Here is an 18,750-nt window from a genome sequence, read left to right on the forward strand (position 1 = left end):
TCTTTAGCATTTCATTTTGGAACAATTTGTTTCTCAGCAGTAGACAACTAATGCTGATTTTGGTTCAAAGACCTGGGCCATTTTCACAAAATGTAAAGATATGGGTCTGAGTTTGGATCCAGAGCACAGGCAGAAGCCAGAAGGACTGGAAGGAGAGCACTGGCGGGCCGCTCATTGGCAATGTCACTTATCTGCCAGTTGTGGGCATGTGGCAGCAGGTGTGGCTGCAGCTGTACCACCTTCTGAATGTAAAAACTATAGCAGCTGCTGCTTCATTTCTGCCTTCTGCATCTGGTACAGAATGACCTCCGGGGGCTCAGCTAATTGGAAGAAAAGAGAGAACGGAAATCTGGGAAATAAGTTCAGTGATGCCAAGCGGACATATCGCAAAGCCACCATAGCTCACACAAGGGGTGCTGTTAGCAAGTCGTCCCTGAGCAGGACCTTGTCAGGAAGCCAGGGGGCAGGATTCCCTGATTTTCCTGCCATCACAGGTATCGGTGTGTCTGGGGGGCTGAGGACGCTGCCATGGAGGAGAACCCAGAATACTGAGAAAGGAAACAGAAGGGATGCTGAGCCCAAGGATTAGCGTCTTTTTGGGAAAAGGGGCAGAGACTTACTGTGTCCTGAAAGAAAGGAGAAGCTCAGCCATGCTGCAAAGCCTCACGGGAAATCAGAAAAAACCACAAAGCGTCCCTTTTCTTCTATCATTATTTCTGCTAAGAGGTGAAACCAAGTGAAAGAAAGGTAAAATCCAAGAGATTCAAAAGTCTAGAGAGAACTATTGGCTTCCATACGAGATGGGGCTTGATAACTAGGAGGTGGGTTGAACTGTCAGACTCATCAATCTCTGGCCACTTCTGCGCCACACTCAGGTGGCTTTTCAGCCCGGCTAAGGGGATGAGGATCCAAGCCATGACTTCATAGGAGAACGGAGGGCGCCATCTTTCCCTCTTCCCACAGGCCGGCTGGCACACACTGGGTACAGCTTTCTGTATGTGTTCACCCCTAGTCCTGTGTCCTGGGGAAGCCATTTTGAAGAGTACTCAAAGAGCAGTTTTTCACATTTTAGTTGTTTATCAAAGAAAGTTGTGTGGGGCTGGTGAGAGGACAAGGTGCCGGAGGAGCCCAGCAGTGAGGCATTTTGTCTGGACCCCCAGCTCGGCGCTGGCCTGCTCTCCCTGTGTGTACGGCAGTCCCTCCCCTTCAGGGGTGCCAGGAAATCCCTCCAGTCAGGTAGTATGCAGCCTGTACTCACAGCGCCCCAAAGTGGGGTGGGCCTAAGACACAGGCGTCAACCCCATTCCCCTCTATTCTTGTTGTCCTTACTCACCAAGGTCCCTAGAGCTACAGGAATGACCACCCTCGAGCCTCCCCTTTTTCTGGAGCAGGCAATGGGTCCCATCTCCCCGTCTCAGCAGGTCTGGCATTTCCTTTCACTGTGTGTTATAACAAGGGGGTCTGTGCTGTCCTTCTCCCTCCCCCGGGCCCTGGAGGCACCTGCCACCGACCAGCTGGGGTGACTTTGGACAAGTTATTTAATGTCTTCCAGACCGAGTTTCTCCGGCTGTAAGATGGCTCCAAGGACCTGCTGCCTCTGGGGTAGGCGCCCTGCAGAGTTTCTGACATTGACCTGGGTGTTTGGTGAAAATTCATCCTCATCGCCTGCTGCAATCATTTAACATGGCCTGCAGCTCAGCTTGAACTGATACTGTAAGTGCACGGCCTAGCCTCCTCCTTCAGAGGTCAGGCAGGGCCCTCGAGGAGAGGGGAGCAGGCCGCCCTGTGTGATCGTTCTCTCTGGCAGGGACTGTTTTGTTCCGCTTTGCGTCCTGCTTCAATGCACTGTGATCCTCTAACCCTTTAGAAAGTGTTCTCTCAGCAAGTTTCAGGTTTGAATGAGGCCTGGAGAGGACAGAGGTCACCCTCGCTGACTGAGGTGAAACAGAGAAATGAAGAGGCTGTTCTGGTCAGGAAGCCGGGCCCTGGCATCGGCTCAGTGCACTCTGAAACAGTATACCCACCAGGTTAGGGGGCGGGCGGCTCTGGGGCTTGGGTTTCCTCAGACCCAAAGAGGCTCCCAGTATGGGCCAGGATTTCTCACTGACAGATGTTCTCTCTCAAAAATCCCAACCCTATCTTCTCCAGGCCAGCAGACCCCAACTGTCTGCCAGGGGCCTGCGGTGACCGGAGCTGCCCCCATCACCGGGGCGCTGGGACACCAGGAATACAGCAAGACTGATCATGGGTCTATATTTATTGAGAAAGAGTTCACACAAGGTCATGTTGTACAATCAATCATTTCCTGCGCTTCATAAAAACGATTGTCACTCACTGTGCTTCACAAAAATTTCTTTTAATGAATAAATAATTTGATGAAATCAAAAATATTTACAATATAAACAAAGGGAAAAGCTTTGGATCTGTGAATCTGATCATCGAGCTTTGCATTTTTTTGAACTGACTTCTTCCCAAGCTTTTCCCTTGGAAACAATACAAATCTGATAGAAACAACAACTCATACAACATATCTTTGTTCATTATATGTTTATCTGTTAGTCTTGGAAAGGTACATAAGCTTATATTATGCAACATGTTAAAATACAAATATTAACTAAAATAATATATTATCATAATGCTAGGTAGCATTCTCCACAAAACAAAAATGTACACTCAGCCGTAACAATAACAAAGGTTCACGGGCCACAAAATAATACCCCAAAGGTACAAATTCCTTCATAAGAATATAATTGTGCTCTTCAGTTTACCAGATGTCTACGCTGCTCTAACAAGCCGACGCCTAGGAGGACAGGATTGGACGACTCTGCTGTGTGTGTGTTTTTCCGTCAGGCAGCAGCATTGCTGGGAATTGGGCAGTGCAAAGCAGTTTTAGAAACGCTTTCTTGGGCTCTTAAAAAGAGCCAATTATGCAAAGCAAAATAAGCATATTGAGAAGTCTTCATCTCATTGACACAAATACCACAGAAGGTCTTGGCTTTGTGGGACGGAAGGGTTGGTGTGCAGAGCTCTTCAGGCTATCAGCCAGAATTCAAGTATTCCAGAGCCACCTCGTAGCAGAACTTGTACTGATCCTGGAAAGCAGAAGGGCAAAGATGTCAGCTCTGTGACAGCCAAAGACTGGCGCCATTCAAGCCATTATGCCAGATTAGGATTCTAATCAGAAGAAATCAAACTGAGAAGGATTTGAATCAGCAACGCAAGTCCCGGTTGTGAACCACAGACCTATCCGCTGTCTGCAGACCTTTCCCGCAAGGCCTGATGAAGGGTATTTTGACATCTACCTTCACTAGAATTCTTGGAAAGTTCTGGAAAACTGGAACCCATATATAGGTTTGTCCACATGTGTACGTTTACCTGTACATCAACATCCTGAAACAAAATATGGGGAAATCAAGAGGTAGGGGAAAAAATGAAGTCTGGGGGAAAAAACTTTGCGACCTGCTCAGATAAGGACCCCCACAAATAAATGTGTCATTTCTGGCCCAACTACATGCTTGATTTTCAGTCAGCAGGATGTCTTCCACTTTATGAGAATTTATCAAGCACCTCTTAAATACCAAACACCTTAACCTGGTCCCTGACTTTGAGAAGTCTGTGGTCCAGTGAGGAGGCTGAGACCAGTACCCAATTATAACACATGGCACGGAGCTGAACAGGGCCTGGGAATGGTCCCCTGACATGGGTGCAGTGGGGAAGAGAGCAGAACTTCCTAGGAGGACCTTCGAGGAAGTAGCAGGTTAACTTGACCCCTAACCTAATGGGGGATAGAACAGGCATTCCAGGTGGAGGAACTGGATAAGGAAAGGCCCAGAGGGGAAGTGTTGGATGTCCTCTGGGAGCCACCTACAGTTGTTAATCAGACAGTAAAGGAATTTTTCTTGAGCACAGCTTGCTCCGATCATGGACCTTGACCATGGCCTACATGAGGTCCTGGCCCAGCTGGGGTCTTGGCTGTTAGGAGACAGCATTCTGCCCCTGTTGGTGTGGCCTGCCACTGCATGCTCACCGGGAGGAGTCTCTGAGCCAAGAGAGGGACAGAGCAGTTGAGGATGCTTTCCTTGCCACCTGGCAACAGCCCAGCAGCTGGGACAGAGGCGCTCAGCATCTGGAAGGCTCTCTTCCCATCTCCGTAAGAGATACGCTTTCACAAGGTGTCTCAATACCCAACACAACGGCCTCAACCAAGGAAATGGAGCTCTTAATTTTGGGTTTGCCAAATTAATTAAAACTAAATTTCCATTTTTGGGGATACGTGCCTCTTAATTAACTGGTCATTGCAGTTTTCTGGTCTTCACCTACATTTTCTTCTCTATATGCCCCACTAGTCCAACCTATGTATTTGAAGACAAGAGCCATACTTTATCCCTTTGTGTGTGATACACCAGTCTTTAGTGTGGAACCTGACGTACAGCTGGGGGTGTCAAACGTCAACTGTATATGTAAATGACAACAAAATAAGGGTTTAGCAGCATTTGATTCAACCCAATAAACACGGAAGGCCAGAGACTGGGGAGTTTAAGATGCAGCTTTAGTCCTTCAGGAGTTTACCATCTAGATGGGAATATGGGAAGCCAACAGACCATCTCAACATACTAGATTAAAATGTCAGTAGCAGTAGCACCCACCAGGAGGGCTAAGATAAAAAAAGACAGATAATAACAAGTGTTAGTGAGGACAAGGAGAACTTGGTGGGAATGCGAAAGGTGCAGCCACTTCGGAAGGTCCTCGGGCAGGGCCTCAACAGGTTAAACAGAAGAGTTAGTTACCAATGACCCAGCAGTTCCACTCCTAGGTGTACATATGTCTACACCAAGACATCTGAACATATGTCTACACCAAGCCTTCTGATTTGTATTTCAGTACCTGATACTTTTATTTTCAAAATACTTAAATAAAACCATTGTCATGTCAAAATTTCAAAAGACCATGTGGTCAGATCGACGGGCTGACATATTGGCTATGAAGGGGTTAACCCTGTTCTGAATCCTTCACAGAGACAATTAATGTTTTTCATGGAAATCTGAGAGATCCAATTACTTACTGCACAGACACAGGTTTGCATATACCTGATTGCGCAATTTCAGAGCCTACTATGAACCATCCTTTTAACAGAAGATCATGCACAGTTAGAGCGTCACATAGCTGCTGGCCTCGGGCCACAGCCACAAAAGGATTTTGGGCCTTGCTGCCAAGGGGCTACTGTGTTGAAAATCACTGAAGCTGCCTTGTCCCCGGCATGATTATAATTTTGGAAATGAATTCACCATCATCTTATCCCTTCCTGAGCAAACTGTCAATCCCAATAGATTCTGTGATGACCGGTTTCTGAATCAGAAAAATAAAGGGAGTGAGAAGGAAGACCATCAATTTTTGTGTACCCTCCCCCGAGCACCTCAGGAAATGCCTGAAATCCTCCTGCACTGCAAACTGTTACCCTTGATCACCAGGTTCAGGCCTGTCTTCTGCATTTTCCTCTCTTAGCTCGCTTGCTTTTCGGTGGTGTAATTAAGCCACACGAGCTATCCCTGTGCTTTGGGGGGGAAAAAAAAAGAACATATCTGCCTCGGTCCCAAGTTCTCCTGACTTGGGCAACATTAGTTGGCTCTGGGCATGAAAAAGTGACATGAGGAGGGTTTATCTTTGGGCAGGACTGGAACCAGGGTGGCCGGCTGCTCCCCCTCCCAAGCTCCCGACCCCCCCCTCACTGCAGCCTCACTTCCTGTTCTCCTGAAGAAGGAGAAAGTGAACTCTGAAGACACACCTACAAGCGAGGTTCTGTATTAAAGGTTTCCCCCCATCCCCGTTCACTCAGTGAGGACATCACGACACCACGAGGCCTGCAAGTGGCTCTGGGAAGCTCCTGAAGGGCTCAAGGTGTGCCCGTGTCCGCCCAAGCTGCCTTGTGGCTGAGGAACTCGGGGCCCTGCAGTCCCTCTGGACACTTCCAACACCTGCTCGGGACTCAGAGAGCAGTCCGCATGGCTCACCCAGGGCGGTTCTGCTCTCCCTGACACACTTGCTTTGTGAGCCTAAAACAACTTTCACAATTTCACCTGGATCCTGTGCTGACGGGTCCCGCAGTGTGGAAAAAGCCTTTTGACTGATGCCCCTGCCCGGAGGGTCACGTGGCCCCCAGGGTGCCAATCATCATGGGGAGGGGGGTGCTGTCTGCTTCGAAGTTCCCAGGCTGTCCAGCCAAGGAGACCCCTCGAGAAGACAGCAGTGCGTCTCTGACGACAGACAGAATGGGTCATGACTTTCATCTCTGACTTTAAAAATGGAGGGAGGACGTTCTTCCCTCCGAGGCTCACGCACACTTTGTGCCTGGTTCCCTAGTGAGACTCCCCCATGTGGAGCCTCAGCTTCCCCATGTTCCCAGAGCAGCAAGAGGCCGCTCAGGACGGGCAACAGTCCAGGTGTGCTGTCACGTGGCAGCTCTCTATGGGGCTCTCCTCACAGTCAGGAGCGCCACTGGTGCTGAGGGGATAGCCAGGCCCCTACTGGAGGATGGCAGAGTCTGGGGGCGGAGGAGGGCACAGAGCTTTCATGGAGATTCCTTCCTTCAGAGTGCAGGAAGGCTAACCGCGGGGTCACTCGAGAGTGGCTGCTTCTCCAGGGGTGGCAAGGCCAGGCCCAAAGGACCAGGAATGTCCTCAAGGGTCTCCAGAGATGGGCAACACTGGGTCTCTCTGACTCCCCATCTGGGGTCTATGGCCTATGCGCCAAAACTCGCACACACCCATACCCATGCCTACTCCCTTATCTACCCCTACACGTGAGCTTGCACACATGCACTCACATACACATGCCCACCCCCACCCCTATTCGTGCATACACACCCACACCCCCCCAAACATCCACTCTTACACATGTACACACGAACCCCCCCCACCCCTACATGCACACACCCCCCAACCCACACAGGTATAGACGAGATCGGGCGCATTCGGGGTAGTCGCCCACACGTGTACATACCCCCCCTGCCCCCCCAGCTCCTGCCCCACCTCCTTTCAAATAGCCTGTATGTTTCAAGTTCATGATGACTTCTGGAGGGGCAGCTCATACCCATGGGTTAGTGGAGTCATGGTGTTATCCCCAGGAGAGGGAGAAGCGCAGGCCCCATGCTCCGTGCCAGTTTGAAGGGAGCACCTTGCACTGAGTATTATCTCAGCATACTGAAGGGGCAAGCAGGGGCTGCGTGTGGGTAGCCAGCTCCCAGTTACAGATATGGGAAGACACTGGCAGAGGGCTGGGTCTGAGTAGGAAGGATGGAGGGTTAGAGGTGGGGAGGTGGGTTCGGATGAGGAAAGGGATGGCCTGTTCACCCTGCTCAGCCACGTTCTCACCCACAGCCCATTGAACCCACTGGTCTTGGGCTCTGTCTGCCATACTTGGTCTAGGGCACGGCCGGGGCCTCGGTGTTTGTGACAGCACCTCAGGGGATTCTAATGCCTAGATGCCTAGAAAGCACATTTTGTTCAGTTGTCTACATCAGAGAAATATAGAACCACAGAAGAATTCTCAAATGTTCATCCTTTTAAATCTTGTAATTGGTTAGTCCATATTGTTAGGGTCATCAAAATATACTGCGTATCATCCTAGGCACTGTGGACATACAAATAATATGTAGTTTCTACTAAGGAAATTTAAACAAAATTAAAGCTGTATTTCTCAAAATTTCTAATATATAACAATATGGCCCAAGTTTTTAATTTAAACAACAATCAGTAAAAAAAAAAAAAAGAAGGCCAAATATGTTGGGAGATGATTTCAGACTCCCAGCTCCAGATGGGGCCCTGAGGTTCTTAACCCCACCACACATTACAATCACCTGGGGTGCTTTTAACATCCGGCTGTCGTGGCCAGGCTCCAGATCAGCCCAGTAATGATTTCTAGGGTGGGCCCTGGGCTCAGGATTCTGTAAGGCTTTCATTACAAAAAAATAAAAAAAATTTAAAAAAATGCTAATTTGTAGAAACAAATTAAATGGTGGTCACCAGGAGCCAGGGGTGGGACATTGAGGTGGTATTGGTCAAGGGTACAAATTTTCAGCTGTAAGAGGTTCTGGGGATCAACGTATAGCACGGTGACTAGAGTGAGTGATAGAGTGCTGTACACTTGAAAGAGGCTGAGAATAGATCTTAAGCATTCTCACCACAGACACACATGGGCCAAGTAGGTTACCCAAATGGGGTGACGGCTGTGTTAAGTATCTTGATCTTGGTAACCACCATAAAGTGTGCATGCATGTCGAATCTCATCATGGGGGTTGGAATTCTCCCACCTCCCAGGGAGATAATATGTTTCTTGGGGAAAGATCTGTTCCCCCAAAGGCTGTTTCTCTGTTAAAACAGAGCCCTGGGGAAAAAAAAATAAATAAAACAGAGCTCTGGAAACTTCCAAAGCCCAGTGCGGACAAAAGTGAGAAAGGAGATGTTGAAGCAGCCCATTTCAAAGCTCAGGCAATGGGGCCTCCATCTGACTCTAACCAGGCAGGTAGGGGGTAGGAGGGAGCCCCCTCTGATGGAGCATAGTTTGTGGGACACAGGCCTGTACCCCCTATACCCCATTCCCTCTGCCTCCCCAGCTGGTCAGCACAGAAGTGCTTTCCAGGACTTTCTGGAACACATTTCACATTCTGAGACGCAGCTCAGAAGGCTCAGTACTCTGAGCTTTTCAGCTTCTGTGCTCGGGAGAGACTCCGGTCTCAGATAGTCTTTTATGCCCAATGAAGTCGTATTGGGTTTTATCACCCTGACCTGAATTAATTAGTTCCCTCAACCAACATACATATATGTGACTGCTTAAACTAATAGAAATTGCACTTGTAAGCAAAAACAGACAATTAACATGGGTCCTTGTTTTAGTTCTGGAAGCTTCAAGCCTGCTGAAAAGAGCCTTGTGACATTTTTTTCCCCCCTTCAGTCACCAGATTTTACCTCGTATTTCGCTAACAGGCATTGTAACAAATTTATCAGACATTCTTCCAGGAAATTGAAAACTTTTTTTTTTTTTTTAAATTTTTCAACACTGAGCTTATCCTTAAACTGGTACTGACCCTCAGAAATTTGGGCATCCAAAAGTCCTTTTTGGGGACGCCTGGGTGGCTCAGTTGGTTAGGCAGCTGCCTTCGGCTCGGGTCATGATCCCAGCATCCTGGGATCGAGTCCCACATCGGGCTCCTTGCTTGGCGGGGAGCCTGCTTCTCCCTCTGCCTCTGCCTGCCATTCTGTCTGCCTGTGCTCGCTCTCTCTCTCTGATAAATTAATAAAATCTTTAAAAAAAATAAAAATAAAACAAAGGTCCTTTTGGTCTATTAGAATAACACCTTGTCACAAAAATGCCTAAATTATCATAGAAGAGTGGACTCCTTCCTTGTCTAAGCACCTCCATGTCCATTCACTTCACAAAGAATCACCTCCGTCCTTTAGCTTGCACCACTGATTTGGAAAAAGCCACATTGTTTCTGTGCATAAAAATTCGTGAGTGTTGAAAGCTGCAGCCAGAGCCATTAGCGGAAAGGCCTGGAAGGGTCTATTACTAATGACCTGCTTAATTGAGGCTCCACTGAGAAACGATATATATATATTTTTCATCAAGGTCAGCTTTGCCCAAGTACCAAAGTTTGGAAGCTACACATCTGTCCCTGAGTCCCAGGAGTTAAATGGCAATGAAGTCAGAGCATTTTAATTTAGGCATTTGCTTCCATCTTTTGCCCAACTTCTTATCTGTTTTAAACTCAGGCCGCTTCTGACAGCTCAGCTGCCCTATCTCACCTGCCCCCAGCCCAGAAGATGGGAGTATTCCCTGGTGGTACAAGTCTTCAAAATTCATGGGTGGTCGCAGGGGGTGAGACAGTTCTCTGCCTCCGGAGGGGCAGAACTACTGAAGCCCACACTTGGGACACGCCAGCCAGCCTTTCAGCTCATCCACAGGAAATCCGTGCCTCCGTAAAAGGCACTGAGCGTGTGGCCTGGGACATATTAAGCACCATGTAAATGTCAGCTGCTTGTTGCCTCCTCCTGTTCCTCACCCAATCAGATCGTCTACACCTGCCAGCTGCAGGATGCTTTGCGGACACCCGCACTCTCAAGAACCACTTTCTCTCCTTTGCATTTTCCAGAACACTTTCACATCTATTGTCTCGCAGGATCAGCTCAATAAGCCAACGTTATCCCTGGCTTACATGACTCAGACTCAGGAAAGCTAAGTGGTTGGCCCGAGAAGACTTCCATTGCCAAGTTCATTTGTCTGAGGTCACTTGACTTGAATTAGTAGCAGAGCTGAGATGAGAATTTGGGTTTTCCTGGGCCTCCCCTAGGGGAGGGAGGAGAGGGAAGCAGTCTGGGGAGCACGGTTCTTTCTCACAGAAGCCAGGGTGCTAACTGCTGATGGTTTTGGGAGTTGGTACCTAGCCACACAGGTAACACTTTCCCTAAGTCCATGGGCAGCACAGTACTTCTGCAAAACAGAACAGCACAGAAGTACCTGGGGGAGGGGGCAGATGCCCTGGGAAAGTGACGTGTGTGGAAGAGAACGTGTCCAAGGAGTGGGTCAGCATCGGTGACTACATTACCCAGTGTGGGGTACGGCTGGATGACTGGGACCACAGCCCCTTCCTCAGCTTTAGCTCAAATCTCCACTCTCTCTTTAGTCCCTTGTCTTATATTTTAAATTTGAGGCCCCCCGCTGCAGGGCCATGGGCTGGGGCACGCAGGCTTTCCAGGCGTGGCGTGGCACCAGTCATGTCTTCCTCCCTCTCCACCCCAGGCCACTCTCCCGACCTTAGGATCCATCCCACCGTCTCCTTCAGATCCTTCTTCCACTGGCAGAGAAGTACAAACACCTGATCTGAAAAGCTTCCTTCTTTAAGCTATTCTATTCGAAAGTCACAGTGGTTGGCATTTTAATAGCTGCACACAAGAAAGAGATTTCCAGAAATACTCTAAGAAAATCACTGCACGTAGTTCTTTGTTTCTCGGCTCCTCTGTCTTCATCTCAGATATGGCCACCAGAACTAAACGCAATATTCTGGATGTCAAACTCAAATTCACAGCTTTGATAAATATTAGATGATTAAGCTATTTATAAAATCTATAATTTGAAAATCTGGCATTTCGTGTGCTGTGATTATTCCTTCCCCGCGAAGTCTAAGTGCTTAGCCACACGGAAGGCACTGCCAGGAACGGAAATGAATAAGGATGTTCACTTGTGAGTTTCAACTCTTTCCACCTTGCCAGTGTGTGGAGATGAAGTCTCCCTGTGAAAAGCCAAGTGAGAGAGGAAGAGGGAGAAAAAGCTCTCACAAGGAAAGCGATTCTATTATGTTCCTGAAAAGGAAGTGTCAATCCCCCCCCCCCCATGTGAATCAGTGGCCCTGCCATCTATGCCAGCTAGGCGGGAAAATGCCCCGTGCTGCAGGACAGGGTGGGGGGCCTACCAGGAGGTCCACCATGTTGGGCTTGTTGTTCCTCAGTGTCTTCACAGCGTGGAAGACGTCCACCGTCCTCTGGTGCCGGAGCATCTCACAGACAATGCTGATGGCGCAGAATGTCCCACTGCGGCCTCCCCCGTTCCTGTGGGAAGAGAAATCAGATGGTCGTACTTGTCCTCATGCTGCCTCCTGACCTACCACCCGAGCCGTGGACAACAGGTCACGGAGAGGGCCTCGAGGCCAAGGAAACGCTCCCCCCCGGGGGCTGATTCTTTCAATGAAAACAAATGGTGTTAATGAGCTTTCCCGCTGGGCCTGACTGGTCTGTTCTGCTCTCTTAGCTTTGTCTATGCTCTGGCTTATATAATCTGATACAGCATCCTCTTGGTTTTTATTCAATGGGCCTACTGCAGAAAACTTCCGGTGAACAAAGAGCTTATCTAGTATCTGCTACCAAAACTGGCAATGAGTGCTGGTTACGTTCCAAGATAGACTTGGCCTTAAAAAAAAATCGGGGTGCCTGGGTGGCTCAGTGGGTTGAGCCTCTGCCTTCGGCTCAGGTCTTGATCCCAGGGTCCTGGAATCGAGTCCAGCATTGGGCTCTCTGCTCAGCAGGGAGCCTGCTTCCCTTCCACTCTCTCTGCCTGCCTCTCTGCCTACTTGTGATCTCTGTCAAACAGATAAATAAAATCTTAAAAAAAAAAATCCATTAGTGTTTCATTAATTATCTCTAAAACATAAGGGCTCTTTCTGAATGAAACTTTCCATTTTGAACTCATTTTAGATGTACGGAATCACGGCAAACACAAGCATGGCGAGCTCCATGGCGTACCTTCCCTCATGTGAACACCTCACAGTCATAGAAAGTGCTGGGAACCAGGAAATTAACCCTGGTGCAATTCTTTTAACTAAACTACAGGCCTTAGTCAAATGTCACCAGCCAAATGTCACCAATGTCCTTTTTCTGGTCTAGGATCCAATTGCAGACCCTGCTTTGCACTGATTTGTTTTAGCTTCTTAGTCTCCTTTGTCTGTGACAGGTCCTCAGGCTTTCCTTATTCTTCCTGACCTTGACACCTCTGAAGAGTACTGCTCAGTTATTTTGTAGAATACAAAATACAGAATGGAGATGTGGAAAGTAGCCATGGTCCCATCCACAATTCGAGAAGTCATTACAAAATACAAATTGCAGAATGTCCCTTCACTTGGGTTTTTCTCATGCTTTCTCACGATTGGGAATGAGGTTATGCATCTTGGCATAACCAAGAAAACCACAGAAGGACTGTCCGTCCCTCCAGCAGTTCAGGATGCTAAATCATCTTACTGCTGGTGATGTTGACCTTCATCACTTTTTAAGATGGCGCCTTGCAGATTTTTTTTTCACTGTGTAGTTATCTTCTCTTTGTAGTTATTATCTTGGGAGAGACACTTTGGAATTCTGCAAATATCTTCTCTCCTCAAAGTTTCACCTACCAGTTTTAGGATCTATAAGTGGATTCGGTCTTAACAGAATCTGTCTGAATTCTAAACGGAATCTGAATTCTGTCGCAACAACGATCACTGTGCTGTTTGACCGATTGATTTTCTACCTCCCTCTCTCCCTCAACATCCTATTGTAAGAGAGAGCTGTTTCTTCTCTGCTAATTGACTAATTTAGTTGCTTACTTCTTTTATCTTACTATTTATTTATGTCAGTTTAGACTTATACATGGTAATTTTGTTCGATGAGCTAAAATCCAATAGTATCAATATTTATTTTGTTGCTGGAATTGTTCTGGCTTTGGCCATTGGGAGCGCCCTCAGACCTCCATTCTTTTCTGAGTACTTCCATACTTTCTGGAACTACAAGGTGTTCCAGACTCATCTTGTATCTTCCCTGCACCAGTTCTGTGATCAACCATTTCTCAAGGAGCTAGGGACTTAAAACAAACAAACAAACAAACAAACAAACAAAAAACCAAACACAATATAATTATTACATCTAAAATAAATATTACCTTATCAATATAATCGGATTTCTAGTTACTGTTCCAATTTCCCAGATTGTTTCTGACATTTCTTTACAGTTGCTTTTTTCAAATCCACATCTATGCAAAGTGCACACATTGCAATTGATTGACATGCCTTACAAGTTTATTTTAATCTACAGGTTCTTCTTTGCTCTCTTTTTCTTGGCGATCTAGTTGTTGAGGAAATGGGGTCCTCTTTCCTGGAGACACTGGAGACAGCCCCATGTACTGGGTTGCTCTCATTCACTGCATTTCTGTGAATCATTGAACATGTTTCTCTCTCATCCTCATTTCCTAGATATATTGGGAGTTCGCTCTGCGGCTTCATAAGTATTACATGTATTTTAAGACAAGGACACCTTACAAATAACTTTCACTAGGAAGCGGGCACAAAATATCAATTTGTTCTTGTTTGGTGATTTTGAGATTGATTATTGTGCTAGAATGCCGGCTTGATCAGTTCATTATTAAGTCCCAAATCAGTTTTTTAAATAAAGTATAACAGAGCCAAAATTAAGTCCACAAATAGTAAATATAAAGCTCAGTTAATTTCCAAATGCATATGCCACATAACCCCTACCGAGATCAAGACGCAGACCGTGATTAGCCCCCCAGACCTCCCTCAGACTTCTTCCTCGTCAATACCATCGATAACTCAAAGATGATCCCTTTTCTCATTTTTGGCTTTATAAATTTTTTTGGTGTGTTTTTGAATTTTGTATAAATGGAACCATCCAGTACATATTCTTTTGCCTCTGGCTTATTCCACTTACTATTATCTGTGTGAGAATCACTCCCGTTGTATCCGTGGCTTGTTCTTTTACATTTCTCAGAATAATCCCATGGAATGGATATACTACTGTATAACTTACTTATCTACCAGCTGAGGAGTATTTGGGCTTTCTCGTTTTCAGTATTATGAGTAAACCCACTATAAAAATGTTTCCTGGTGCATAGATGATTCACTTCTGTAGTCATGTACCTGGGGTGGGAAGAGCTCAGAGAATACCTGTATATTTAGCACTCAGCATGGCTGTCAAACAGATCCAAAATGGCAGCACCATATTTACTTCCTGCCAGCAGGGTATGGCAGTTTTGGTTACTCTGCAGCCTCACCAACACTTGGTATTTTCATTTTTTTGTTGTTGTTATTGTTTTTTGGCTTTTAAATTTCACCCATTCTAGTGAGTGTGCAGGGGGCATGTGATCCTGGTTTCAGTGTATAATATCCTAAAAATGAATAATGCTGAGCACCTTTTCTGTATTTATGGGCTATGTGCATCTTGTTTAAAAATTGAAGTTCTTTCAAGTCTATTGCTCAAACAATTGGGTCGATCTTTTCTTATTGGCTTGCAGTGGGTAGGCATTCTGGCCATGAGTCCCTTGTCAGAGGCACATATCACAAAACTCTTTGCCCATTCTCCGTCTTGCTTTTTCACTCTCCTTGGTGTCTTTGGATGAACAGAAGTGCTTAACTTTAATGAAATCCAATTTTTCAATATTTTCTTTTGTGGCCAGTGTTCTGTCTTGGGTGACATCATCTTTGGTTACCTCATGGTCATGAAGATTTTCTCTTGGAAGCTTCATTGTTTTGCTTTTCACATTTGGGCCCATGATCCATCTGGAAAGGATTTCTGCATGCAGCATGAGGAGAGAGACCAGGTACCCGGGCTGTCTTTTCCTGCCGCCTGGCCCTGCAGGAGGTGTGTTGCTATGGGTCTTTGTTGTAAATCAGGTGACCCTGAGGTGTGGTTCCATCCCTGGATTTTCTCTTCCACTCCATTAGCCTACTTTCTGTCTTCGCACTGATACCACACTGCTCTCCCCCCACCAAATTTTCACCTGATGCTTTCAGCAGCTGCTGATGACCACTGTCTATGTCCATTATCTTCAACAAGGGCTGCAAAATGGTGATCTCTTACTTCTATCCATTTCTTCTGGCTTTATGAGCTGGAAGATGTATAAAGAAAAAAAAACCCTATTTGCTCGCAGTGAGTGTACATGTGGCTCAAGGAACCATTCCATTTAGTCTCAGGCAGGAACTGCTCTGCCCACAACCATTAGGTGGCGCTATGCTATGCTGAATATAACATTCTTCCCTCGGAAATGAACAGCAGAGAGCTTTCGTGGTTTGATGCATTCTTTCCTGGCCTATATTGGAGGATACGAATTCAACCTAACTTTGTTTCTCACAACTAAAATACCTTCCATTTAGATTTATAAATCTAAATGATAAACGCTTTTACCAGGCATGGGTCTCACACCCATCCTGACGCCAAGAGAGCAAGAGGCAGCCCCAAGGGAAACACAGGGACTTCAGAATTGGAGAAAATGTTTCCCAAGGAAAAGTCAAGTTTCTCCTAGCAGAAGAGGGGTGGGGTGTTGGGCTGGCAAGAAGGCAGAAACAATGGATGCCCACCACCGTGCACTACAGAGAATAGCCCACTGTAGACATCACGTGGAATGGCATTGTAATGACTTAGTTCTGGGGTCACAGCTGGGTCTTGAGAAACTGTAGTTGGTGGTTGGTTGTCTATGAAGTGCAGTGATTTAAGGGGTCTCTGTTTCTTCCCCTCAGGCCTGTCCTGGTGCCTCAACTTCCTCCACGGTGACCCAGTCCTTTAGCTTACAGCACTAGCCCTTGTTAGAAAGATACTAATCAGAAGCACCTGGGTGGCTCAGTGGGTTAAGCCGATGCCTTAGGCTCAGGTCATGATCTCAGGGTCCTGGGATGGAGCCCTGAGTTGGGCTTTCTCCTCAGCAGGGAGCCTGCTTCCCTTCCTCTCTCTCTCTGCCTGCCTCTCTGCCTACTTGTGATCTCTCTCTGTCAAATAAATAAATAAATAAATCTTTAAAAAGAAAGAAAGAAAGAAAGAAAGAAAGAAAGAAAGATACTAATCAAAGGGGTACCATGCATACATCACATTCCTAGTTCCAGATGCTGGCAGACTCCAGACAGAAAAAAAAGGGTATCTGCAGACTGTTTCTAGTTTTGTTTTGTTTTCAAAACACCTAACAGATAAAATATAGACCATAAATAAAATGTCAACTTCCCTTGCTGGGACTATATCAGTTCACACTGGTGACCCCCCTGGCTGTATTCTGATCAGAAGTTATTATATCTACACTTAGAGAAATAAAAATGGGGATGTGCACTGTTAATCTTCTTTGGCATTTTCTTGGCAGAGAGGTCTTTAGTGAACTGGGTCTATGAGAAGGAAGGGACAGGCAGTCAGCGGGGAGGACAAAGGACTGGGGCCTCTGGTTGAGGCTAAGTGTGAATGGGTTCATAAGACTCTTTTCAAGAGAATATCACTATCTGTAGGTCAAGACACTGCCACCTTTTGACTCCTGGGAAGCAGGGCAGAGTTCTAGGATATCACAGACCCTCCTGGGCCCCCCCGGGGGGGGTGGTGGCACAGTGTGAGCGACAGGCACCAAGGGGAGAAATTGAGGTCCCTCGGCAAGCTTACCATTCTAACTAGGGTTGTTCTGCCCAGAGTTAAATCTTATTTTCCCATCAATTTGGGAGAGAGCTCACTGTGTGCTAATGACACTCCACTGAAAAGAGACATAAGCTTATACTCGAAGTTTCCACAAATTCTCTAAATATCTTCCCTAACTGCCATGACTTTCTAATTGCTTGCTCCATTAAGCCAATCCCAGCTGGCTGATTAGCTACATATCATCACCAGTGAGAAAATGCAGGTGAAAGTACTCTGAAAAGTCTGGCTGTCTGTATTCAGGGGTTCTCAACCTTGGCCGCACATTGAGATAATCTAGGAGTCTGAAAAAAACACGGATGTCTGGAGCCCATCCTCAGGGATTTTGATTTAATTGCTTTGGGTGTGGCCTGGGCACACTGTTTGGTTTTTTGTTGTTGTGATTTTAAAAAATCTCCCCAAATGACCCTCAGTGTGCAGCCACAATTGGAAATCATCGCTCTGGAGCATAGATTTTTCCCATTTGAGTGCCTTCTAGATTCTGGCTTCTATAAACCGCACTTTAGAAATACTGGTTCTCACCAAATCTTCCTATATATGGACATGCCCAGGCGAAAACCAAGACATAAACAAACACATTCTCTTAAAAGATAGTTCCTGTGAAAGATAGTTCCTTTGAAACTTCTAACATGATTTCTTACAGAATCAGCAACTAGTGTGGTCAAGATGCTCTCACCGGCTTTGCCAGACTGGAAGGGGGCCTGGATTTGCAGCATTTGCTGATGTAGGTGATGTAAAACTTCCACTGTGGATGATTTCAAGTTATTGACAGTTTAACAACCAGCTCAGGAAATTCCCCTAAACGTAACCCTGGGCTCTCAGGAGCTAGTAGGAGCCCAATGAACACACTCAGGTATTATTATTATTATTTTTTTTTGGTGGGGGGAAGGACAATCCCAAGGTCAAGGCTTATTTTTATAGCAGTGCTCTTCCACCTGAATGCAAAAAGTGCGTATCTTGTTTTCTGCAAAGCAAACCGAATCCTTAATAAGAACCTACTGATTCCTTTTCCATTCACAGAGAGACAAAGGGCAGTAAACCTGGGGGGACAGCAGAATACCAGTCTGGCCCTTCTGAGGTGCAGAGCTCCCCTTAGCACTTACAAGCAATGCACGACTGTGCGGCCTTCACCGCCGTTGTATTCCTCCTGCCACTTGTCCACTTGGCGAATGAGCTTCAAGAAGGAGCGCTTGGACACCGGCGTGTCCCTGTACATGGGCCAGCCCAGGAACTGGAATTGCTGCACCACCCGATATCCATCTTGGGGCTGGAGGGAATCAGGCAGCAATCAAGGAGTGGAGAGAAAACAGGCATTGTTTACTGGTGGAATTCTAGCAGGCTGATCCTACCTGCTTGGACTTCTCAGCAAAGCAGGCCATTACTAAAGGACAGGCCTGCCTATAAATACCGAAACAAGCTTCCACTGGCCTGAAGAGCTACAAGTTTTAATCTGGAGCTGTTATTAAAACAAACAAACAAACAAACCAGGGGTTTTACATGACAGGCCAGACAAATAAAAGTGAAGAGAACGCTTACAGCTTTGCAAAAGCCAAATGACAACACACAACGTGAGCACTGACCACGCTGTAAGGGGCAAAATGGGTTTCCCTTAATTGCAGGTAATTTAAGGGTAAGGAATAAACTATAATCTGGAAGCATGTGTGAGCTCAGGGTAATAGAGGTTACACGGCGTTTGCTGTGAGCATACCATGGTTTTGTGTATTGGTGTGAATCTTGCTGAGAAAGAGGTTAGTAGTCAATGAATCTTTACTTATAGTTAAGT

At 46.5% G+C, this 18,750-nt stretch overlaps 1 protein-coding gene across 10 annotated transcripts in view; it reads right to left on the reverse strand.

Annotated features, from left to right (window-relative positions):
* Positions 1-2,337: 2,337 nt before the first annotated feature.
* PTPRM (protein tyrosine phosphatase receptor type M) overlaps positions 2,338-18,750 on the reverse strand; it is a 776,839-nt gene continuing 760,426 nt past the window's right edge. For all 10 annotated transcript variants that reach the window (XM_045065755.1, XM_045065757.1, XM_045065756.1 and 7 more), the window contains 3 exons: positions 18,071-18,234; positions 11,462-11,597; positions 2,338-3,092 (listed from right to left, as the gene is read on the reverse strand). In XM_045065755.1, coding sequence (XP_044921690.1) covers positions 3,039-3,092; positions 11,462-11,597; positions 18,071-18,234 — 354 coding nt within the window. In that variant the 3' untranslated portion in view covers positions 2,338-3,038. The remainder of the gene's footprint in view (positions 3,093-11,461; positions 11,598-18,070; positions 18,235-18,750) is intronic.

This window comes from Mustela putorius, unplaced genomic scaffold, assembly GCF_011764305.1.
Source record: "Mustela putorius furo isolate JIRA1106 unplaced genomic scaffold, ASM1176430v1.1 tig00003858_pilon_pilon_pilon, whole genome shotgun sequence".
NCBI classification, from domain to species: domain Eukaryota; kingdom Metazoa; phylum Chordata; class Mammalia; order Carnivora; family Mustelidae; genus Mustela; species Mustela putorius.